This window comes from Coccinella septempunctata, chromosome 3 (genome assembly GCF_907165205.1).
Source record: "Coccinella septempunctata chromosome 3, icCocSept1.1, whole genome shotgun sequence".
Taxonomy (NCBI): domain Eukaryota; kingdom Metazoa; phylum Arthropoda; class Insecta; order Coleoptera; family Coccinellidae; genus Coccinella; species Coccinella septempunctata.
The window spans coordinates 13,792,346-13,817,627 of NC_058191.1; the positions used below are offsets into that span (position 1 = coordinate 13,792,346).

General features: G+C 42.7%; 2 protein-coding genes and 1 long non-coding RNA gene across 4 annotated transcripts; 2 read left to right on the forward strand and 1 right to left on the reverse strand.

The window, feature by feature from the left end:
• Window positions 1–3,011: 3,011 nt before the first annotated feature.
• LOC123310045 lies at window positions 3,012–8,883 on the forward strand. Of its 2 annotated transcripts, XM_044893404.1 has the most exons (7): window positions 3,012–3,134; window positions 3,229–3,400; window positions 4,254–4,502; window positions 5,898–6,178; window positions 8,228–8,412; window positions 8,476–8,511; window positions 8,596–8,883. In XM_044893404.1, the coding sequence occupies exons 4-7, from the start codon at window positions 6,123–6,125 to the stop codon at window positions 8,742–8,744; spliced, it is 426 nt and encodes a 141-aa protein (XP_044749339.1). In that variant the 5' UTR covers window positions 3,012–3,134; window positions 3,229–3,400; window positions 4,254–4,502; window positions 5,898–6,122; the 3' UTR covers window positions 8,745–8,883. The 2 variants fall into 2 exon arrangements, with proteins under 2 accessions (XP_044749339.1, XP_044749340.1); XM_044893405.1 differs by lacking the exon at window positions 8,476–8,511.
• Window positions 8,884–23,469: 14,586 nt separating this feature from the next.
• LOC123309554 lies at window positions 23,470–24,193 on the reverse strand. Its single transcript, XR_006537269.1, has 3 exons — window positions 24,051–24,193; window positions 23,769–23,996; window positions 23,470–23,531 (listed from the first exon to the last, which is right to left on the reverse strand). It is a non-coding gene; the product is annotated as an uncharacterized LOC123309554 (long non-coding RNA).
• On the forward strand, window positions 24,057–24,938 carry LOC123309553 (serine/threonine-protein kinase fused-like). The gene is made up of 2 exons (XM_044892723.1): window positions 24,057–24,707; window positions 24,752–24,938. The coding sequence occupies exons 1-2, from the start codon at window positions 24,057–24,059 to the stop codon at window positions 24,815–24,817; spliced, it is 717 nt and encodes a 238-aa protein (XP_044748658.1). The 3' UTR covers window positions 24,818–24,938.
• The last annotated feature ends 344 nt before the right edge of the window (window positions 24,939–25,282 follow it).

The window sequence follows — 25,282 nt, forward strand, 5'->3', positions numbered from 1 at the left end:
TCCGACATCAGTTCTTCGTTTGCCTCCACTTCTTCTTCTAGATCTTCATTGTCATCATCATTTCTGTAATTTATTCTGGCTTCTCTCTCAATTGAGTCGGCAAGTGCTTCGGCTTTTTCAAGTCTCGTATATACCATTCCGTTTGCTCCATGCAGTGGAGGTATAACTGCCTGTTCTCGTCGTAAGCGTTTTTGCATTTTCCAAGCCGAGTGATCTATTGTATTCAGTTCCCTTAATCTCTGGTGCCATCTGTTATTACGCAGTTCTGTTAAAGCATTTTTCAATATCTGACTATGCTTATTCAGTTTCTTCTTGTCTTCTTCTCTTTTTGTTGTTCTGTAGATTTTTCTGAGTCTTCTGTTCTTCCTTATAAAATCCTTCATATCCCTTGTCGTATCTCGGAATTGGTTTCCTTATTCTCTTGGTGCTTTCTTCATAGGCCTCTTTTATTTGATTTTCCAATTTTTCAACTGCTTCATCTAATTCATCCCGGGTGTTAATTCGGGAAATTTCCGTGATTTTCTCCTGAAGTAAATTCTTATATTTCTCCCAGTCTGTGCGATCCTTGGTTTGTGTCTCTTTTTGGTTTCTTGGGCCATGTCCCACTATGAATTGTAACGGGTTTGGTCGGGAAAAGGATTAATCTCGAGCGCCAGCTATTCTTTCAATCAAGGGAGAAATAGCAAACCCACCCAGGTACCTACTAGTCGGAGACAGAGTTGGGTTTATCTAAGGTAGTAGCGATAACAAGTACTTTAAAACCGAATTTATTACAACAATCTAAATTACAGTGAACTATACAGTTATTTTCAAGTCAAGAAATATATTCAGCTGATGACCAAGTTCAAAAATAAGGAAAACAGAAAAGTAATAACTTGTCACGGTGATCAGAAAGTGAAATCAATGAATCAAAGATTATTCAAATCAATTATATTCAGTCAAACTATCAGGTATTAAAGAAAGCAAACAATTAATAGCAGTTACTTTGATTCCTTCTGAGACAATAACGGATGTACGGGGTTTATACAAAATTTACAGCAACCGGGTGTCTCAGAAAGATCCAAGTCTCTGTAATCGGTTAATTTAGCAATGGGTTTGATCCCGAGCACTTCCAGTGATTTTCAGTGTACAGGCCAATCAGAATTTGAAACTATTTAATAAGCGGGACGGGGCTGATACAGGTGCAACACAATGCAACAATTTACAGGATAACGGGGTAGTTTATCGTGGTCTCTCCGTGGCAACCCTGGGTGTACACGCCAAGCATTACCAGTAGAAAAACTTCGAGACTTCTGCCGATTGGTTTCTGTCACAAGATAGCCAGGCGAGAGAAGTCTGCGGTAAACGGGAAATCTACACGGAACACAACAGGGGTAGTACGGTATAAGTTACTGTGGTCTTTCTGTGGCAACCTTGGGTGTCACACGCCAAGCATTACCAGTAGAAAAACTTCGAGACCTCTGCCGATTGGTTTCTGTCACCAGATAGCCAGGCGACAGAAGTCTGCGTTAAACGGGAAGTCTAAACGGAACACAAATGGGGTAGGACGGAATAGGTTACTGTGGTCTTTCCGTGGCAACCTTGGGTGTCACACGCCAAGCATTACCAGTAGAAAAACTTCGAGATTTCCGTCGACTGGTCTTGGTTCACCAGAGAACCAGGCGACAGAAGTCTGCGTTAAACAGGAGGATTAACAACAAGGATTAACACAATTTAACAAATAAAAGAATGCAATTTTGAATCACGAAGTATGCGGTATCAAGAAAAGACTTACAGTTGGTTCCGGTACGGTCACACCACCACTTAGCAAAAAAAAAATAAAGAAAAGCAAAGGAAAACTTTAATACGAAGACAGACTTAATTAAAGCGGAAATGAATTAAAGAATCACGAAGAAATCAAGAAAAGAATCACTACCGAATCAAGACTGAAAACAGAATCGCAGAATGACTACCGAATGACTAATCATGAATTACTACCGAATGAATAATAATGAATCCTTTCTCGTCTGGTGGTGCGGTCCTATTTATTAACTCTCCAACATGTGGACGGTCACGTGATCAAAATTGCACTCAAAATTCGGAATTCTCGAATATTCTCCCCAGAAGAAATATTCTCGGTGGCGGTTATCTCTTTATCGGTAAAAGAAACTGTCGTTATCTGCAATCCACGTTGTTTTATACTGAATTCGGTGTGTTTTTGTGGACGGAAAAACAACGCCGAATGCAGAAAGACACTTTTTCTTTATTTTGGATTCTTACGGCGGATTAATGATGGAAATTTCAATTATACGGAATTTGAATTTAATAATCAGGATTCTGAAAAATATTTCCAAAATGAAACGGAATAACTATATTGAAACTGAAATTTCCATCAGACGGTGTTGCATTGTTTCAACTGGAAAATTCAGGGAAACGGATATTTAAAACGAGGCTAGATTTTTATTGAAAAACAATCAAGTATCGTTACATCCCCCTCCCCTGGGAAAAATTGAAGTTGCGTTGAAGACACAAGTTCAATTTAATAAGGGGTAACTGGCCCATCAAAAAAAAAAAATTAATCGGAAATTCAAGTCGGTTAAGTGCTCGCTATCTCACCCTTACAGAGTTCTCATCCTAATCTAAACAGTACAATAGAAGTGATATCCGGATCTGCTCACAGACGTAGTTCAGTAATCGTCCGGTGTGCGCTCCTTCCAGAAGTGGTTCTCTCCGATCCATGATCCATGATCCATACTCTGCGCTCTGCGTTACGCTCCGTGATAGGTGTCGTCCCTGGCTATGGACCGTAGTGCGTGTGATCTTTGATCCGATTGTCGGTAGACGTTTGACATAACCTCTTCCGTGGCACTCTATGACTGTCGTTGGTTCTGTGGTATCTGTCAGAAACAACGTGCTTTTAGTGAAATGAAATATGAAATTACTCCAGAATTGGGAAATGAAATCGACGGCAACATATAACAGTGAGTACTCCATATCGATTGTTCCATTTCATATTAACGGTTGGATTTTAGGGAACTATCATTCACGTTGAAATGGGCTGATGAGACATCTTTGACGTTGACCACTTGTTGGCACTGTTTCCTTCTTGGATGTTGGTTCGGTGCATCATTTGACTACGAAGATGGGTCAAGCAGGTGAGTTTCGAATATCCCCTTCATCCAACCAAAGTGTTTTCGATTAGTACTTCAAGTGGGAAGAACCATTCACTAACTTGTGTTCTTGTTGTAGGTGGAAATGTACCCAAGCTTGAAATCACTCGTTGTTGGAGGTGACATGGACCCTCTCACAACACTGGAGGTGGGTGTCGACATTCACTGTGTGCCAGACTATTGTTCGGAGGTGGAACGTAATCCCTGACGGAGGAATGGTGGAGGCTCTCTGATCTGACAGTCCCCGCTAGGTAGGTTAACAGCTGAACTTTCATTTAAATCTTATTGGAGTAATTGATATCCTAGAACATACTTAATTGCCACATAGGTTATGTTTTGACAGTAGAACATTGACAGTATACAGAGCTTTTTCCAGTTTTCTTGGGTAGAATTAATTGAACAGATCACGGATATGCACTTTCACCAGTATCGGTGTTACAATTTCATAGAAAAAGTTACACAGGAGAACAGTAGTAGAGAACTAGATACAATTCGGACTATCTATCCAGTTTTTAAGGTAGTACGATTAGTATTTGTTAATCGTTATTCATCTTAACTACTCTGAATACAATATTTAAAGCAACGGTTTGTCTCGGAACCTTGTGAATTCACAGAATAATGAATGTAACGGATTTCAAGCTGTGCTTTGCTCTGTCTACAGGATGTACCCTTCAGAAACACAGACAGATGACAATTTATATCGTTTTGACATGTCGGTGTTGCTGAACGGATTGGCTATATCCAAATGAATTTATGTTTTCCAATTGTAATTGCAAAGCTTGAACGGTATCATGGATCCATTCAATCCACTGAACAAAATGTAGTACTGTTTCTAGTTAGATGACATGATAGATTCTGATTTGTTCGGTGAACTGAATAGGATATGAAATCTTATACGGTGACGGTTGCTGTAAGGATATTGACAAAGGGTTTGTCATATCAACGGTGGGATGGTTAACGGAACGGTAATAAAACGGAATTTCACATGACTGGGGTTCATGTTTAATTATAGGGTAAACTGTAAAAATATCTCTATCCTGAGTGAAACGGTTTTAAATCTTTAATATGGATGTTGGTAACCTTCTTACCCTGTTCATCTTTCAGATTATACACTACAGGAGAGACTACCTTAATAACGGTATACGGTCCGGCGAATTTTGCAGCCAGTTTAGCTGCGAAACTGTCGACAGCGGATGATAACGGATTTGTGCGACGGAGAACTTTGTCACCTACCTTGAAGCGAACTTCTCTACGGCGTAGGTTGTAATGATGAGCCTGCTGTTCAAAAGCCCTGTACAAGCGAGCTTGCACAAACTCATGTGCTTCCTGTAGGTGCCGGATTTGTTCTGTACGGTGAGTCATGTCTCTATTTACCTCGGTTGGGTTACTGTTTTCCTCATTTTGGGGTTTTGTCGAATAAATCGCCCTAGGGACATTTAGTTCCCTACCAAAATTCAGAAAAGCCGGAGTAAACCCGGTAGACTCTTGTTTAGCGGTGTTAATAGCAAAAACTAATTCCCCTAACTTTTCATCCCAGTTTCTCTGATCGGATTCGCAAAATTGTGCAATCATAGTTTTTAGTGTTCGATTCGCTCTTTCTACCGGATTACACTGTGGCGAGTACGGTGGGGTAAATCTGTGAGCTATATTCAGTTCCTGAAGGCTGTTTTTAAATAACTTACTATCATACTGTACTCCATTATCGGAGATAACAACGGACGGACATCCATATTTAAGGATGATTTGTTCGTATAACGCAGAATAAACGGTTTTGGCTGTAGCTTTTCGCAACGGGCGGCACTCGATCCACTTCGTGAAGCGATCTTGCATGACCACAATGTAAGAATTACCTTTTTTACTTCGGGGTAACGGTCCGACGATATCTGTAGATACTTCCCTGAATGGTGCATCTGCCATCTTGTGTGGTTGCATCTTCCCAGCCGTTTTCTGTTGCGAAACTTTGTAACGTTGGCAAGAAGTGCAGTTTCTAACATATTTCGCAATGTCTCGGAACATACCAGGCCAGTAGTAATTCCGGGCAATCCTGGAACTTGTCTTGGCGATCCCCATATGTCCGGCTAGTTCCGAATCATGATTCTCCTTCAGTACTTCGGAACGCTGTTCGGTGGGTACGCATAATTTCCAGGGTTGTCCAGTTCCAATTTCCGTGAAGTCTGATGCATCCCAAAAATGTCGGAACAGTTTCCCATCGATTATGGCATAATCTGGGAAATTTCCTGGGTCCTTCTGAACCTCCTGTAGTTTCCTGTTGTACCATCGGCAGTGAATTTCCACTTCGGCCAGGTATACGGAATCTACGGACGGTAAGGGATTCCGGGACAGACTGTCAGCAAGTTTATTCAGGGATCCCTTACGGTACTGTACTTCAAAATCAAACTGTTGAAGAAAAACGGACCATCGAGCAATTCTTCCCGACGGTGATTTTATAGAATTTAACCATTTTAAACTCATATGATCGGAAATGACCGTGAAATGGAATCCCTCTAGGTACGGACGTAGTTTCTCTATGGAAAATACGATGGCGAGGCATTCTTTCTCGGATACTGAATAGTTTTTCTCGGCTGGGTTTAATGTGCGACTAACATAGGCAATTACCCTTTCTTCTCCATCTATCACTTGTGTTAGAGCTCCACCTAGGCCTGTATCACTGGCGTCTGTTTGTACCACAAACGGTTTGGTGAAATCCGGACAAGCCAATATCGGTGACTCAGTCAACTTGTGTTTCAGGATATCGAAAGCCTTCTGCTGGTCTTCTCCCCATTTCCACCGCTGTTTCTTCTTGAGTAGCAGGGTTAGCGGAGAAACTACATTGGAGAAATTCTCGATGAATCGACGGTACCAGCTCGCAACACCCAGGAATCGGCGTAACTCTCGGACGGTCTTGGGAGCAGGAAATGACACTATGGATGCCACTTTATCCGGATCCGTACAGATGCCTTCGGAAGTGACGACATGTCCCAGGTACTTCAGAGACTTCCGGACAAACTCACATTTGTCGGGATTGAGACGTAAGTTGGCTTCCCTTAGTCGTCTGAATACTTCCCTTAAGTTCTCCATGTGTTCTTCAAAGGTTTCCCCTAGAACGACTATATCGTCTAGATAGGCAAACGCTTTGGGCTCCATTTCGGGACCTATTACGGTATCCAGGAATCTCTGGAACGTGGCTGGGCTTGCGTGTAAGCCGAATGGCATGACGGTGAACTGAAATAGTCCTCTCCCCGGGACCGTGAATGCTGTAATAGGCCGGCTATCCTTTTCTAACGGTATTTGCCAGTATCCCTGTTTCAAGTCAATCGTCGAAATGTATTTGGCTCTGCGTAATTTGTCCAAGATTCCCGAAATATACGGCAACGGATACGCATCTTTAACGGACACTTCGTTGACTGCTCGAAAATCGATACAAAACCGGTATTTACCGTCCTTCTTTTTGACTAACACAACAGGTGAACTCCACGGCGACTTAGAAGGCTCAATAACTCCCTCAGCCAGCATTCGGTCTACTTCCTGGTTGAAGATTTCCTGCATCTTCGGATTCTGTGGCCGGTATCGTTGTTTAATTGGTTCTGTCCCAGGTTTGAGTTTGATTTTGTGTTCTATCAGTTTCGTGGTGCCGGACAGCTTCTCGAACTCCTTCATTTCTCTGGCGAGAAAAGCATCCAACTTCTTTTTCTGTGCCTTGGTCAGTTCCAGTAAGTGTTCGCCAGTGGCGTGTACCTCCACAGTTTTTCCCACTTTAGGTGTTGGTTTGGAGATTAGTCGGCCTTCCAGATAGCACTCGGCGGTGCTAAGGTTAAGGGAAAAATTGTACACTCCCAGTACGTCCATTCCTAGTATGAGGTCTACCGGTAAATCAGATACCAACAAAAACTTTATGTCGGTCAAAGAATAGTCAGCGATGTGTATGGCGGTAGTATAAAGTTTCGGCGTCGCGGTATACTGACCATTGGCAACTACCACAAAGCCATCCTCAACGGGTTCTCCCGTAATTCCTTTGCGTTCACACTGTTCTGCCACCTTCTGACTGATGAAACTCCTCGTTGCTCCGGTGTCAATCAGTGCATTGTAGCGCTTCCCGGCTACTTTTACTTCCACCAGCGGACGGTTGTCGTTACACACGGTCGATACCATAGGAGTCAGCGTCCCCGGAGATATGGTCGACCCCTTCTCCATACCTCCCTTTAGTTTTCCGGGCGGCATGGACAATCGCTTGAGCGAATGTTTTTCCTCTGGCAACGAGAACAGAACAACCTCGGTCGTCCTCGACATTCCCGTCGCATGTGGCCGTATTCACCACATCGGAAGCACTGTGTTTGGAAAGATACTTTCCTTGTCGGTGGGTCAGTCCGGTTTCCTTGTGTTTCCTGTCGGTCTCCTTGTTGGTTTGATCGTCGTGTTGGTGTAGGTGATGGAGCTCGGTTGGGTGAACCTGTATTTTGCTTGTCGACTCGTGCCGTTGGTCGATCCGGTCTTGGCTGGGTGTTTCTAGGCGGTGACGGCGGTGTTTGTGGTCTGTTGTGACCTACTGGTACTGGTGGTTCTGAGTTTCCTGATATGTTTTCGGTGTCCAAGGAGAAAGTGGCCTGTTGTCGGTTTTGTTGGGACGGACGATACGTCAGGTGGGGCTCGTCAAGAAGACCTGGTTTCGACGGTGGCCTGGTGTACTGGCTCATTTGCCACTGTACTAACTCGAAAACCTTTCCTTTTCGCAGGAGCTCATCGTAGGTGTTAGTCTCCTGGAATGCTAAGGCCTGTTGTAGGGTCGGTAACAGCCTCTGCCTGATGATTCGGATTTGTTCCGATTCGGTTGGTCTACTGTATGTTAACTTCTGGAACAAATTCTGCATTCGAGTGACGTACATCAGCAGTTTTTCATCAGGACCCTGCGTTCTCCTTTTTATTTCTTCCAACAGGTTCTCCTCATAGTTCACCGGTAAAAATGCTTCCTTAAGCTGCTCCTTGAAATCCTGCCAGTTCCTGAATGTACCCCTCCTGGGGATGAACCAATCCCTGGCATCCTTCCGCAGTAGTTCATAAACTGACTCGAACACTTGTTCTAGGGATACCTTACGAGACTCGGCCAATCTCTCCACCTCCTCGATGAAGCCGCTCACACTACCTGTGCCACCAAATGAAATATTCCATTTGTGGACAGGAATGGTTGGCACCGGTGACGGTCGAGGTTCCGGCTCTAATGGTACTCTCTCTCTGGTCATGGTCCTGCCAGAGCTCACACAAGATGTAGGTAAGTGTGGAAAAGACACTCTGCGGGTAGAATTAATCCATCTTCTCGGTGTCCGATCTTCAGGTGATGCTGTCCCACAGTCCTGTGACTGGGTGACAGGTAATGCCGGTATCTGCCGCAGTAATGCTGTACATGTCCGCCTTGTCTCGTTCATGACATGTTCTAATGTTTTATTCCTTACAGGTGTACCAGTATGTGAGACATCAGCAGCTGTCAGAAGATTGACCCCATCTCCAAGATCAATCAGGGATGTTTCAGCTCTTTCTGGTTGGATCGGGGACATCCCAGGTGAACTGGGAACCTCCACATCCAAGAGGGACCGTTCCTGCTGACTGGATGGCTGTCCACGGGTGTTGCTACTACTCAGTTGCTCCAGCGTCTCCAAGGCCTTAGTTGTAGTCGCCTTCAGTTGTTCGATCAGTTGTAACTGTGCTTCATCGGAAGTGACAATAAAGTTCAGTCTTCCCTGAATGTGTGTTAATCTTGTGAATATTCGCGAAAATTCGTTAGTCGCATTAGCGTGATTGAAATTCTGAAGTGCTTCCACTAGATCGGTGAGTTTATTCTGGCAAATGTCGATATCCAGTGTGGGGTTCATTGATGTGCAAGGCTGTAGCGGTATGTCTGACTGTAACACTTGTCGTAGTAGACTCCGCTTTGTCATCACAGTGCTTGGTATTGACTGTCCTCTCAGTTCTAGTTCATAAGTCAATTCATCACTGAGCAGCCTGTTCACATCCATGTTCAATGACATATAGTTCAACTATCTTGCCACCCGACTCACGATCCAGTAACTCACACTCAACAAGTTCGATGCCCGGTATGAAATAATGTAAAGTTAAAGTTCAAAGCTAACACACGGAATAATTCAACACTGGTTATAATGTTTCAGTATCACTAAGTCCGATTAAATATCACTGTCACTAAAGCCCGGATGAACAACTAACTCAATAAAATTCACTGAAGCTCGGATGAATAATCAATTCAAAAAAAAAAAATTTACTAAAGTCCGGATGGATAATTGATTCAACAAAATTCACCAAGGCCTGGATGAACAATTAACTCAATAAAATTCACTGAAGTCTGGATGAATAATCAATTCAAAAAAAATTTACTGAAGTCCGGATGGATAATTAATTCAATAAAATTCACTGAGACCCGGATGAATAATTAACTCAACAAGATTCACTGAAACCCGGATTAATAGTCAATGTCCAATCGAGGAAGCACCTATTATTCTATCACTCACTATTTATCGGTCACTTGACAGCTCACTGTTAACCTAACACTTGTTCGAAGAAATAGGTTACCTGTCAACACAATATTTCAGACCAAGTCCACTATCGGTTTTAACAGCCAAGAAAATTATTTCGGTTCAAGTTCACTTACAGTTTTACCTTTCTGAAGTAATTTTCGGTTCAAGCTCACCTAATTCAAAGGGAATAATTCACCAACAGTGTATCAACGGTTTCAAATAAAATAAAGTAATCAGAGAAACAACAAGTCCAATGCGGTTATAATCACAATAAACTATCAGAGTTATAATGAACACTTGTCAACCAGCAAATAAATCAAAGGGGGAAAGGGAAAAGAAAACACAGTCAGTTTTATTATTCAAGTGAAAATCATAAGCGTGTGAAAATCATAAGCGGTGAAAATCATAAGTCAATTCAATATTGTGCGGTTATCAGAAATAGCTGATTAACTGTTCGGTTCTGTTAATAGGTTACCAGTGATGTTCTATTATAACTCAAGATAGGTTAACTCAACGCAATCAGCAAATCGGTCACTGAACTGATCTAAATAAATTATATTTCAGAAATATAAGCCGGATAAAATATTTCTTGCAAGTCAACAGCTGAACAAATTGGTTTGTATGGTTCACCGTTCAAAACTATTCTCCTTGGTTAGATAAAAAAAAAGAAGTTATTCCAAAACTGAACCCGGTTTTAAGAGTCCCAACGCTCGGGCGTCAATTTTGTAACGGGTTTGGTCGGGAAAAGGATTAATCTCGAGCGCCAGCTATTCTTTCAATCAAGGGAGAAATAGCAAACCCACCCAGGTACCTACTAGTCGGAGACAGAGTTGGGTTTATCTAAGGTGGTAGCGATAACAAGTACTTTAAAACCGAATTTATTACAACAATCTAAATTACAGTGAACTATACAGTTATTTTCAAGTCAAGAAATATATTCAGCTGATGACCAAGTTCAAAAATAAGGAAAACAGAAATGTAATAACTTGTCACGGTGATCAGAAAGTGAAATCAATGAATCAAAGATTATTCAAATCAATTATATTCAGTCAAACTATCAGGTATTAAAGAAAGCAAACAATTAATAGCAGTTACTTTGATTCCTTCTGAGACAATAACGGATGTACGGGGTTTATACAAAATTTACAGCAACCGGGTGTCTCAGAAAGATCCAAGTCTCTGTAATCGGTTAATTTAGCAATGGGTTTGATCCCGAGCACTTCCAGTGATTTTCAGTGTACAGGCCAATCAGAATTTGAAACTATTTAATAAACGGGACGGGGCTGATACAGGTGCAACACAATGCAACAATTTACAGGATAACGGGGTAGTTTATCGTGGTCTCTCCGTGGCAACCCTGGGTGCACACGCCAAGCATTACCAGTAGAAAAACTTCGAGACTTCTGCCGATTGGTTTCTGTCACAAGATAGCCAGGCGAGAGAAGTCTGCGGTAAACGGGAAATCTACACGGAACACAACAGGGGTAGTACGGTATAAGTTACTGTGGTCTTTCTGTGGCAACCTTGGGTGTCACACGCCAAGCATTACCAGTAGAAAAACTTCGAGACCTCTGCCGATTGGTTTCTGTCACCAGATAGCCAGGCGACAGAAGTCTGCGTTAAACGGGAAGTCTAAACGGAACACAAATGGGGTAGGACGGAATAGGTTACTGTGGTCTTTCCGTGGCAACCTTGGGTGTCACACGCCAAGCATTACCAGTAGAAAAACTTCGAGATTTCCGTCGACTGGTCTTGGTTCACCAGAGAACCAGGCGACAGAAGTCTGCGTTAAACAGGAGGATTAACAACAAGGATTAACACAATTTAACAAATAAAAGAATGCAACTTTGAATCACGAAGTATGCGGTATCAAGAAAAGACTTACAGTTGGTTCCGGTACGGTCACACCACCACTTAGCAAAAAAAAAATAAAGAAAAGCAAAGGAAAACTTTAATACGAAGACAGACTTAATTAAAGCGGAAATGAATTAAAGAATCACGAAGAAATCAAGAAAAGAATCACTACCGAATCAAGACTGAAAACAGAATCGCAGAATGACTACCGAATGAATAATCATGAATTACTACCGAATGAATAATAATGAATCCTTTCTCGTCTGGTGGTGCGGTCCTATTTATTAACTCTCCAACATGTGGACGGTCACGTGATCAAAATTGCACTCAAAATTCGGAATTCTCGAATATTCTCCCCAGAAGAAATATTCTCGGTGGCGGTTATCTCTTTATCGGTAAAAGAAACTGTCGTTATCTGCAATCCACGTTGTTTTATACTGAATTCGGTGTGTTTTTGTGGACGGAAAAACAACGCCGAATGCAGAAAGACACTTTTTCTTTATTTTGGATTCTTACGGCGGATTAATGATGGAAATTTCAATTATACGGAATTTGAATTTAATAATCAGGATTCTGAAAAATATTTCCAAAATGAAACGGAATAACTATATTGAAACTGAAATTTCCATCAGACGGTGTTGCATTGTTTCAACAAGAAAATTCAGGGAAACGGATATTTAAAACGAGGCTAGATTTTTATTGAAAAACAATCAAGTATCGTTACAGAATTCTATGGGATTGTGGTCTGAAGTTCCGTCTTCTATTGTATCAATGCTGATTTCTTCAGTGATGTCTTTCATTACGACAATGTCCAGTACATCGGGTAGTCCATTTACTCTTGGTATGTAGGTCGGTATATCAGGTCCTATCACAACTGCATTAAGTTGTTCAGCATAAATCTTCAGTCTTCTCCCGTTGGTATTTTCCACCCTACTGTTCCATTCCTGCGATTTGCAGTTAAGATCACCAATTATGATTTTCGGGTATCTTCCTTCTAGTAGCATTTTTAGATCCTCTTCCAGCATGTCCTTATCCGGTGATTTATCAGTCGAAATAATCTTCACTTGTCCTCGATTGGTACTCACAATAATCGATATTGCTTCTTCTTCTTGACCATTGAATATTTGGTCGAAATGGTGATCCATATTCCTTCTAGCCAGTATAGCAACGCCACCTGTGCTGTTAGGTCTATCATTTCTGTAGATATCGTAATTGGGAAATGCTATCCGAACGTTGGGGGTTAAGTCTTGTTTCTTGGAGAGCTATGACATCCGGTCTCTTCTCTTCAATCAGTTCTTCGAATTCTGATCTGCGGGCTCTCAATCCTTCGACGTTCCAAGAAACGATTAGGAGATTCTTCTTTATCGTCGTGTCAGCCATTAAATATTCTTAATAATTTGTTGCATCTTCTTCTCAATCTTTTTCTCCAGATTCTGCATCATCGTGCTGAGGAGGTTTTTCGTGAACTTATCCAGTTCCTCAGTGATTCCAGAAATTCCTTTTCTGGTTTCGGCTTTTTTGACGGTTTTTGCCTATTCCTTTTTTTCTCTGGTTTTTTCGTCTCTTTGACTGCTTTGGTTGTAGTTTCCTGGGGTTTCTTCACTTCCAAAGAGTTTTGGGCTGGCTTCGGAGTATTTTGTTTTGGCCTCGAGCTGGTTTGGTTTGATCTTGGCGATCTCTTTGCCTTTTTAGTGACCAATTTCCATTCGCTACATCCCTTGTAGCTGGCTGGATGTCCTTGCTCTCCACAGAGAACACAAGACGCATTTCGCTCCTCGTTCTCCCTGGTAAGCGTACACTCCTTAGAGCTGTGATTACCGGAGCATTTCACGCACCTCCATGGAAAAGTGCACTTACTTTGGGCATGTCCATATCGCTGACAACGATAACATTGTCCAGGCCCGGTCTTCCTTCTCTTAGGTTCAACAACACAGTTCATGTTGTAGAGCCTTCTCACCTCGAAGATACCCTTATTCTGGGTTTTAACCAGCAATAAGGGCATCGGCTTTTTTGTTATATTTGAGGTCATCCTTATGACCTCAGCATCGACGATCACTTGATCCTTGAGGTCGTCAAGGATCGTCGGGATATCTGCATCCAGCGGTAGGTATCTCACTACCGCATAGATTTTCTTGTCTTCCTCCCGTTGAAGGAAGTCCGTCATCCTTCTATGATCATCGGCGGTTTGTGGGACGATTCTTATACCGTCCTTTACTGTCGTCGCTCTTTGGTATTTAATACCGTTCCGTATCAAGGCGTTTGAAATTGAAGTCCATTCGGACGTACCTCTCAGGGTGACTGGGGGATTTTTTCTTTCCTCTCCTCCAGTGGAGTGGTTTTCTGTTGGGCTGGGGTTTCCAAGACTCTTTTTTTGTTCGAGTCTTCATTGGACGAGGAGCTATCCTTTCTCACTCTTTTGGCGGGTGGGGAAATTTTGTTTCGAGGGGTTTTGACCACCTCCATCTTCTGTTTTTGAACCGTGTGATGAACCCCAGTTTTCTGAGGAAAATTGGAGTTCATCTTAGTGCATTTTTTCGTTTTAAATTTCCGTCTTTGAAAATATTTTAATTCTCGAATATTCCGTACGTTCATTCCGACAGGCAGAGTAAATGTAAAAAACCGCTTATCTGTATTTCACGTTGTTTTTCTTACATGCCGCTGAAGATTTTGACGTTTTTCATCTGTTGATATGCGATAAACCGAAGCTGACGACGTTTTTCATTCTTGTCGCATTCTGGAATTTTCAGATTTTTACCGTGAGAGGGGATATGCATATAAAAGCAAATTTTCCCCCGCGACGGTGACTTTTGAATTTTACTTCAGTGCTTTCCTTTCGCTTGAGTACATTTCGCTTTCTAACGTGGTTTCTAACTTCTGTTATAAATTCAGTTGATTTTCCGTATTACTTTCGCCGTTGAAGATAATCATTTTGTGATATTTGCATCAGTGCTTAGAGTTAATTTTTTTAGTTTTTTTTCTTTTAAATCCTTTGAGTTTCGAGTGCTTGAAACAAAGGAGGTAGGTCCCCGTCTGTACCGTTCAGTTTCTTTGTTAGACCTACGCCGTTACTTCTTTAACTTTGACACTGCTGTACTGTATCGTTTCCTGTTGTATTTTATCGTTCTTTACCCTGTCCGCGTTCCGCGTCATAAGTGTTAAATCCGAAATCTCTTCTTTTCTGTCAATCATGGTGTGCTATAACCCTTGGGGCAGAGAATAAGAGATACCGCACGTAGTCAGTGAAATCCCGTAGTTGCGTTAAAAATAGACATTTTCTTCGCTGTCAATCATGGTGTGCTACAACCCTTGAGGCAGCGAATAAAAGTCTCGAACAGGTCCGCCCTAGCCCTTGGGGTACTGAAGGGAAAGTTCCGTCAACCCCCCTGTCCGCGTTCCGCGTCATAAGTGTTAAATCCGAAATCTCTTCTTTTCTGTCAATCATGGCGTGCTATAACCCTTGGGGCAGAGAATAAGAGATACCGCACGTAGTCAGTGAAATCCCGTAGTTGCGTTAAAAATAGACATTTTCTTCGCTGTCAATCATGGTGTGCTACAACCCTTGGGGCAGCGAATAAAAGTCTCGAACAGACCCGCCCTTATTGTGTTTCATTCCCGGAGAAATACAACTACACACCGATACCGTATAGCAAGTCCTTAGCATTCGTCAGTTCTGGTTGGCGCATTTTTATTGAACCGTTAATTTTTCACTACACCCGGTATAAATTTCATAAAGTGCTCGTGACCGGATAAGATTTCCCGAATGTATTTTCACTTATAGAATCACTCATATCTCACATATCTCCCTTGTACATATAACTACCCAGCGAGCACAAACATCCCTGGGATGTTTTGGGATGTTTCGAAAATGTTGGCATGAGGATGTTTCTTTGAAACGTAATATGCACTTCTCAAAGAGGTCTCCAAAGGCTATTGGAAATCTTTATTTGTTCTGATCTGTGCCATCTGTGGCATTTCTTCGTCTACCTACTGAGAGGTACTGTCGTGTTGAAAATAATGTAAACGTATCTTCTCTTGGCGTCGCATAGTTTGCCTTGGGAGGTTTATTCCAAATAAAAAATATACAATTCACCTATTTCATTTTGCCGCCATTTCCACTTTCTTCGTAGTTTGGACTGTGGACTGTTCGGAGTTGAAAGTTGATTGGTGATTTGTATAATATTAACTACTTCTGTGTTGGTTTTGATTGCGAATTTAGGATCGATCTCTTCATAGTAACCAAATACAATTAATAAGTAAGTATTACATGAATTAACTGTATAGTATAATGTCCAGAAACATACATATAACCTCAAAAGAATCCACGCTGCGTGGTTAATATTATTTGTGTATTTGGGAGTAGGTATAAGAGATCATTGTATTTTGGTTGAAATAATCGAATGGTATATGGAAGGTTATTATAATTATTCAAGAAATAACTTTATAAAGTTTAAAGCCATATCATCGAGGATTTCAACATATTTCGATAATCTATCTCTGCCGGTGATAATTCCCAGAATATTTTGTAAGATTACTCTTCCGACGATGATAATAATTATTCATCACTTGTGAATCACAAAATAATTCAAATTGTCCCAGAAAAGTTCTTGTTTTTGAAAACTCCTTTAAATTGTTGTATTGTATCTTTAAATACCAGTACAAATAATTAAATAAATAAAATCGTTTCGCAAATCAACCTGGTCAGGAGCTATACAACTCAAATCTTCCAGATCCTTTCATGCATCTATTTTCTCTGTTATTTTATCTGGAAAAATCATCTTAACTATAAGTTGAGTTTTTTAATGGGTTTAAGGTCTGAAGATGACAAAAACCAATTTATTTAGTTGCCGACAGTTTCGATAACTTTTATTATCATCATCAGGGCTCTGAAATGAGATGTACAAATCATTGAAAATCTTGACATCATCCACACAAATACTTAAAAAAAACACATTTACACTGATTCAAATGCACAAAGGTGAAAGTAGACTGAACAAGTACAAGATAACGAAAAACAACCAGTAGGTAATTGGAAATTCAAGGGTCCATCTTTCTGTATGTGGTACTTACAGCTAAGTTTTTGGTTTTCCAAGTCTAATCATTAAAATATTAGGAAATGAACAGCAATAATCAAATAATCATCTTAACCTTCATATATTTTGTGAATTAATTGTTTGAATTGTTTTTATTTTGTAGATGTGATCCATAAAAAATTCCAAATCACTAGGAAAGTATTCGAACTCTACGCCAAAGATTGGTAAAGGCATATTAGGCAAAGGAGGAGGGACGATAAAATGAAGGGAAAATAAATTTTTCATAAATTTTTTTTCATTTTCCCTTTCGGTACATCTAAAATTATAATCAGTTTGTTTTCTATTATTTCTGTTTTTTTATGTTAAATGTGATATTTCTTTTTGGTTATTATTGTTTGTTTTATTGAATGTGATATATTTTTTTGTTTATTCTCCCTTTCTGTAGTATAATATTTATCAATTGTTTTTTGTTGTTCAATTCTTTATGTGAAATGTAATTTCTTTTCCTTTTGTACCTGTTGAAGTATCATTAAAATATTTTTATTCTTATATAGTATTCTGTATTTCATTTAAAAACTTTGTAGTTCATTTAAAATTGAATGTGGTATCCTCAAACATTCAAATGAAAGAAAAAAGGCCTCACAAAAGAATTTCATATAAAGTCTTACAAACAGCGATTTCGTGTGCGCAAAGCGCTTTAGAAATGTTCTATTGTGTACATGAAAAGGCTATCAAAAAAACTTCTGAGTAGTTCTTTTTGTGACATCGCATTGGATGTTCAATGTCTCGAAATCTCTTACTTTTAACATCTCTGAGATGTTTTTGTGCTCGCTGGGTAGTTTCCGAAGGTGTGAATAAACTTTTACATAATTCGATTTTGACTTCTTCGTTGTCGCTACTACCCTAGACAACACCGAGCTCTGTCTCTGGCTAGCAGCTACCCTGGTAGGTTTGCTATTCTTCCTGTTGAAAAGATTAGCTGGCGCTCGAAATTAAGGCTTCTCCGAGAAACGCACGTTACAAAATGGCGCCCGAGCAGGGACCGTGCAAAATCCAGTAGGAAACAACAGTGAGTGAATTCCCGAAACAGTGAGTAAAACCTAAGAACAGTGAGTAACTATTTCTTGAACCGAGAACTGTGAAAAATAAACTTGATCTGTGTTTTATTACCTGCCACTCTGTATTGAACTGTTATACTGTGAATTGAATTGGACTATATTCTGAAAATTTTCCTATTGTTGAAACCTATTGGAAATAATTTAATTAATTTGTGATTATTCCTTTTGCCGATTACTTTATTGAGTTATTGAAAACTGAACTGTTGTTGCGCCTTAATATCAGTGAAAATTATTTCCGATTTCTTATTATTCCTGATTTATTGAATTGAACTGTTTTAATTTCGTATTGAAGGTGAGTGAATTTCCGAACATTGAAAATTTATTGTCACAATTGGTAAAATTTAATAGGTTTGATTTACCTATCAGTTTAATAGTGAATCACCTATTACCCTATTGATAACTTGTCTACCTGCTTTTATTTTCTATTGACCTGTACTGTTGAAACTTACCAATTATTGCTGATTTTTCTGAAAACTGAAATTCGATTATTGCGATTTATTTTCCGAATAACTGTTTGGAAATTAACCTGTGCGTTCTGGTGCGATTCGAATTTCGGGACATTTTCCGGACTATACGAAACGACTTGCGAGTGTGTGCGGTATTTCGCGAATATTTTCGAACTTTAGTGGGACTGATTGACAATTTTTTTTTTTGAGTAACGTTGGACTTGTAAAATTTTTAGTGTGATACATCGGGACTTAGATTATTTTAGTGCGCCGGGACTTGAACTTAGATTTTTTTCTGATACACCAGGACTTGACTTTGATTTTTTTTTTTTTTTTTTTGTGGGGTTACACCGATACCCACTTCGAACTTAAGTGAGTAGGTTAGCTAACGATTAACTCACCGGGTTGGACTTAGAACTTAAACAGATTGTGAAAGACATACCGAGTGTGAAAGATTGGTGCGTTCTGAATCGGACTTAGTTGAAAATAATATGTCGAACATGGATGTGAATCGGTTACTCAGTGATGAACTTACATACGAATTACAACTGAGAGGACAATCGATACCGGGTACTGTGATGACTAAACGGAGTCTACTACGACAAGTACTTCAGTCTAATGAACCTCTATTACCCTCAACATCATTGAACCCCGCCTCGGAGATTGAGATTTGCCAAAATAAACTCACCGATTTGGTGGAATCCCTTCAGAACTTCAATCATGAGAATGCAGCTAACGAATTTTCGCGAATTTACACCCGATTAATACACATACAAGGAAGGCTGGACTTTATTGTTACTGCAGACACAGCACAGTTACAACTAGTTGGACAAATGAAGGCAACTACTGCTAAGGCATTGGAAACACTGGAGGAGCTCCGTAAAAAGAGCAATCGTGAACAGCTGCAGACATCTAACCGACATCAGAGGTCTCCCTTGGATGTGGAGGTGCCCAGTTCACCTGGAGTGTCACCGATCCAACCGGAGAGGATGTCAAGGGTCGAAACATCACTTATCGACTTGGGAGATGGTGTCGATCCTCCTGTAGCAGTGGATGTCTCACGTACTGGTACACCTGTAAGGAATCCAACATTAGAACAGGTCATGAATGAGACAAGACAGACATGTACAGCGTTACTGCGACAGTTACCAGCGATACCTCTCACGCAGTCACAGGACTGTAGAACAACAACACCTGAGGGTCTGACACAGGGTAGATGGATTAATTCTACCCGAAGGGTGTCTTTTCCACACTTACCTGCACCGTGGATAAGTCCTGACCGACCAATTGTCACTACACCTGCCAGATCAGAACCGGAGTCCCGATCAACAATACCAACTATCCCGGTACACAACTGGAACATTTCCTTTGATGGCACTGGAAGTGTGACCGGATTTCTTGAAGAGGTGGAGAGGCTGGCTGAATCCCGTAAAGTGGCCCTGGAACAGGTTTTCGAATCAGTTTATGAATTACTACGGAAAGATGCAAGGGATTGGTTTATTCCCAGGAGAGGTACTTTCGAGGATTGGGAGGATTTCAGCAACCAACTGAAAGAAGCATTTCTGCCTGTCAACTATGAGGAGAATCTGTTGGAAGAAATAAAAAGACGAACACAAGGACCTGAAGAAAAGTTGCTCCTATATGTTACCCGGATGCGGAACTTATTCCAGAAACTCACCTATACAAAACCATCCGAAGTGGAGCAGATCCGACTCATCCGACAGAGGTTGATTCCGCCCTTACAGCAGGCCTTGGCCTTCCAGGAGACCAAGACGTATGATGAACTTCTCCGTAAAGGAAAAGTTTTTGAACTGGTCCAATGGCAGATGAGCCAGTACACCCGGCCACCCTCAAAACCAGGTTTCGTGGAGGAACCTCACTTAACGTACACTCCCCGCCAACTGAACCGATATCAGGCGAGTTTTTCTGTGGATACCGGAGAACAGGTACAAACAACTGATCATAGGAAATCAATCCCGCCGACACCAGCCGACCAGACACGACTTTCTCCGCAGGGGGAAAGCCGTCCAAAGTCACACCGATCCAGAGAGTCAATAGTCCGGCAACAGGAATCACACCGTCCAACTTCTGGAGACAGGTCCGAAGGTAGATCCGGAAATTCAACACCGCCACCCCGTCGTCGAGCCGAAAATAGCCACGCTGACCGGACCCAATCATCATCAGGGAGGAGAGTGTCCTTCCAGACACAGTGTTTCCGATGTGGTGGATATGGCCACATGCGTCGAGAATGTCGCAGGCCACCGAAGATATTCTGTTCTCGATGTCAGAGGGAGAACATTCTCTCACGAGACTGCCCGTGTTCGGAAAACTGAAGGGGAGATTGGAGACGGAGTCGACCACATCTCCCGGAATCTTGACTCCACTGACACCGACCACCTGTAATGATAACCGACCGTTAATAGAGGTCAAAATAGCCGGCGAACACTTCCGAGCACTGATAGATACAGGAGCGACCAGGAGTTTTTGCAGTCAGGCCGTATCCGATCAGTGTGAAAGTAAGGGAATCACAGGACAAACAATGCACAACAGTTTTGCAGTAATAGCGAACGGAAAAACCACCGTCACGCCGAAACTGTACACCACCACCGTGCAAATTTCCGATTACACACTGCCTGTTTTGAAATTCTTACTGGTACCAAGCTTACCGGTAGACATTATTCTGGGGATGGATGTTCTGTCGACTTTCAAGTTTTCCGTAAATCTCAGTACCGCCGAGTGCTTTCTGGAAGGCCGACTGATCTCGAAGCCGATGGCTCCCGTCGAAACCGCCGCAGAGGTTCACACCGCCGAAGAACACCTATTGGAACTGACAGAATCTCAGAAACAAGAACTGGAGGCATTTCTGACCGAGGAATTAAAGAAGTTCGAAGACCTGTATGGTACAACCGACCTGATTGAACACAAGATCAAACTGAAACCGGGCACCGAACCGATCAAACAACGATACCGACCTCTAAATCCGAAAATGCAGGAGATCTTCAATCAAGAAGTGGACCGTATGTTGGCTGAGGGAGTGATTGAACCCTCCAAGTCACCGTGGAGTTCACCTGTTGTATTGGTCAAGAAGAAAGACGGAAAGTACCGTTTCTGCATCGACTTCCGTGCTGTTAACCAAGTGTCTGTGAAAGATGCATACCCGTTGCCGTACATTTCTGGGATTCTGGACAAACTCCGAAAAGCGAAGTACATCTCCACACTGGACCTGAAACAAGGATACTGGCAGATACCATTAGCAAAGGAGAGCCGTCCGATTACTGCATTTACCGTCCCCGGAAGAGGTCTGTTCCAATTCACCGTGATGCCGTTCGGTTTACATGCAAGCCCAGCCACCTTCCAGAGGTTCCTAGACACCATCATTGGCCCAGAAATGGAACCGGAAGCGTTCGCTTACCTGGACGATATAGTTGTCCTGGGGGAAACTTTCGAGGAGCACCTGGAGAACTTGAGAGAAGTATTCCGACGGTTGAGAGAAGCTAATCTTCGTCTCAACCCCGACAAGTGTGACTTTGTGCGAAAATCCCTAAAATACCTTGGACATGTCGTCACCTCCGATGGCATCTGTACCGATCCCGACAAAGTGTCTTCGATAGTGTCTTTACCAATACCGAAAACCGTCCGAGAACTTCGTCGATTCCTTGGAGTTGCCAGCTGGTACCGTCGTTTCATAGAGAACTTCTCCGATTTAGTTTCCCCGTTGACTCGATTACTGCAGAAGAAACACCGTTGGAATGGGGAGAAGACCAGCAGAAGGCCTTCGAGCTTCTGAAACAAAAACTCCCAGAATCTCCGATACTGGCTTGTCCAGACTTCACCCAACCGTTCGTTCTGCAAACCGACGCCAGTGACATGGGCCTTGGAGGTGCCCTAACACAAGTGATCGATGGAGAGGAGAGAGTAATCGCCCATGTGAGCCGAACAATAAACCCCGCAGAGAAAAATTACTCAGTGTCAGAAAAGGAATGTCTCGCCATAGTATTTTCCATAGAGAAACTGCGACCGTACCTAGAAGGATTCCATTTCACAGTAATTTCCGATCACATGAGTCTGAAATGGCTAAACTCCATCAAGTCACCGTCCGGAAGAATTGCTCGATGGGCCGTTTTCCTTCAGCAATTCGACTTCGAAGTCCAGTACCGTAAAGGATCGATGAACAAAGTAGCCGACAGCCTGTCCCGAAACCCGTTGCCGTCCCTAGATTCCGTATGTTTGTCCGAGATAGAAACAACCCAGTGCAAATGGTACAACAAAAAGTTACAGGAGGTGGAAAAAGACCCAGCAAATTTTCCTGACTACGCCGTTGAAAATGGAAAACTGTTGCGACATTTCTGGGACTCATCCGACTTCACAGAAGATGGAACCGGCCAACCCTGGAAACTCTGTGTACCATCCGAACAGCGAACAGAAGTACTGCAGGAAAACCACGACTCAGAACTAGCAGGTCACATGGGGATTGCTAAGACGATTGCACGGATAGCCAGAAATTATTACTGGCCAGGGATGTTTAGAGACATTGCGAAATACGTGAGGAACTGCACATCGTGCCAAAAGTACAAAGTTTCGCAACAGAAAACCCCTGGTAAGATGCAACCACACCGAATGGCGGATGCGCCGTTCAAAGAAGTATCCACGGACATAGTTGGACCATTGCCACGGTCAAAAAAAGGGAAACTCCTACATCGTGGTAATGCAAGACCGGTTCACAAAGTGGGTAGAGTGTCGTCCGTTGCGGAAAGCTACCGCCAAAACTGTTTATTCGGCCCTCTACGAACAAGTCATCCTGAAATACGGTTGCCCAAAACTAGTAATATCCGACAATGGAGTACAATTCGACAGCAGGCTATTCAAGAACAGTCTCCGAGAGCTGAACATCGCTCACCGTTTCACACCACTGTATACCCCTCAGTGCAACCCTGTAGAAAGAGCTAACCGTACCCTGAAGACTATGATAGCACAGTTTTGTGAAGCCGATCAACGAACCTGGGATGAAAAGATAGGAGAGTTAACGTTTGCCATCAACACCGCTAAACAGGAGTCTACTGGATTCACACCGGCATTTTTGAATTATGGAAGGGAACTAGAAATCCCGAGGGCGATTTATTCGACAAACCCCCACAATAATGAAATGAACGGAGAATCCAACCGTACAGGAGAAGAAAATAGAGACATGACTCAGGAGGCTTATGAGTTCGTCCGTACTAAACTGTACCGTGCTTTCCAGCAACAGGCTCACCACTACAATCTTCGACGAAGAGAAATCCGATACCATGTGGGAGATAAAGTTCTACGCTGGGACCGTCCTTTATCCTCTGCCGTTGACAGTTTCGCCGCCAAGTTGGCTCCGAAGTTTTCCGGTCCGTTCACCGTTGTTAAAGTCGTTTCACCTGTCGTCTATGACCTGAAAGATACAGAGGGTAGAAAAATCACTAACATACACATTAAAGATTTAAAACCATTTCATGCATAATAATATTATTGACATGATCCGTTAACCGTTCTATAGAACTAACCTCTGAAAGGAGGAAATCCGTTATATTTTTCTTTTTGTTACCGAATATATATTATTTTTCCGTTACCGAATATACATATGTATATAATTTTTCCGTTACCGATTATATTATTATTTTTCGTTTACCTGTTGATCTGAATAACTGTAGTTGCTCGGCCAACCAGAACCAGTGTTCCGTAAGACAAAAGGTGTCTAGTTAACATGTTTCAGATGGAACATTTACACCTGGGGGAGATCTTGGGAGAAGGCAGCTTTGGGCGTGTCGATAGAGGCCAACGACACGGCCAAGCAGTGGCGGTAAAAAGGACTATGTTGACTCACCACACCATCCAGGAAGTCGACATACTCAGGTCCCTAGAACATACAAATATAATACCCCTGCAAGAGGCCATCATAGAGGAAGACTACCTTTTTATGGTAATGCCTCTGTGCGACGAGGACCTAAATGCCTTCCTGCGTCGAGAAGGGCCGAGGAACCAGCCGTCTCGGTTCTTCCGCGTGATGCGGCAGTTAGCAGCAGCCGTGACGGAGTGTCATCGTCGGCAAATAGTACACCGAGACATCAAGCCAGCCAATATCTTACGCCGCCGGTGCCGATTCCTGCTGGCAGATTTTGGGTTGGCCGAAACACTTACCACCACCCGACCCCTGCTCACCGAGCCAGCAGGAACCATGGTGTACTGGGCACCGGAACAGCGCAGGATAGAGCCGTATGACACGTCCGTCGACCTGTGGGCGTTGGGGTTAGTGGCCGTAGAGGTGGCGACCGGCCTACCGTGCCGTCAGGGTGAGGAGGAACAGCATTGGGCCTCATCCCTGGACGACAAATACCGTGCGGAGATGGAGCGGTTGAGATTCCCCGTCCGATGGTATATCGAAGGTTTGCTCCAGGATAACCCGTCCCACCGGAGACCTGCTGCACAGTGGGAGTGGCCTGGAACCGATACCGTCCTGTTAGTTGAAACCGTAGCTCAGCCACCCCCACTGATACCGGTGTCCACACTGAGACCAGCACCGCTTCCACCAATTGCTCCGTTAACGCCACCACCCCAACTGTCTCCCGTCCCACAGGAACCGCCAGCACCAGGGAAGACACTGATTTTGCCGTCAAGACTAGCATCCAAAATCCAGGCTCAACCGAACCCCCGTCTGTGGTCACCCAGTCTTCGGACTGAGGTCATCGCCCTGATACCAACCACCGTCAAGGGCAGACGCCGGCTCCGGCTGAAGCTCAGGTTTCCCTCCGGCACTGCCCACCGTCTCTGGGTGCCAGTGGATTGAAACCGTAAGAATTATCTTCCTGAAAAAAAAAAAAAGAGAAATTTGCGCCAGTCAAACCGTGTGTTCACCGTATAGAAATGAAAATACCAGGTAATAATGATCTTACCTCTTTTCAGAATACCGTCTGACGGCTGCAACATGAGCGACTCAGACTTTCTGGAACGACTGGACGAGGAGCTGGGTCTTGTCGAGCCATTAAAAGACCAGGAACCGGAATCTCCTCCCCGTCCTGTGCCGTTGCCGTTGGGGGCACTCAAAGCATTTGGTCGCCCCAAACCAAACACCTCTTCCGCTGTCACTGACCGTTCCACATCATCACCCAGGAAGCAGGAACTACAACAGGCGGCTGTTCCGACTCA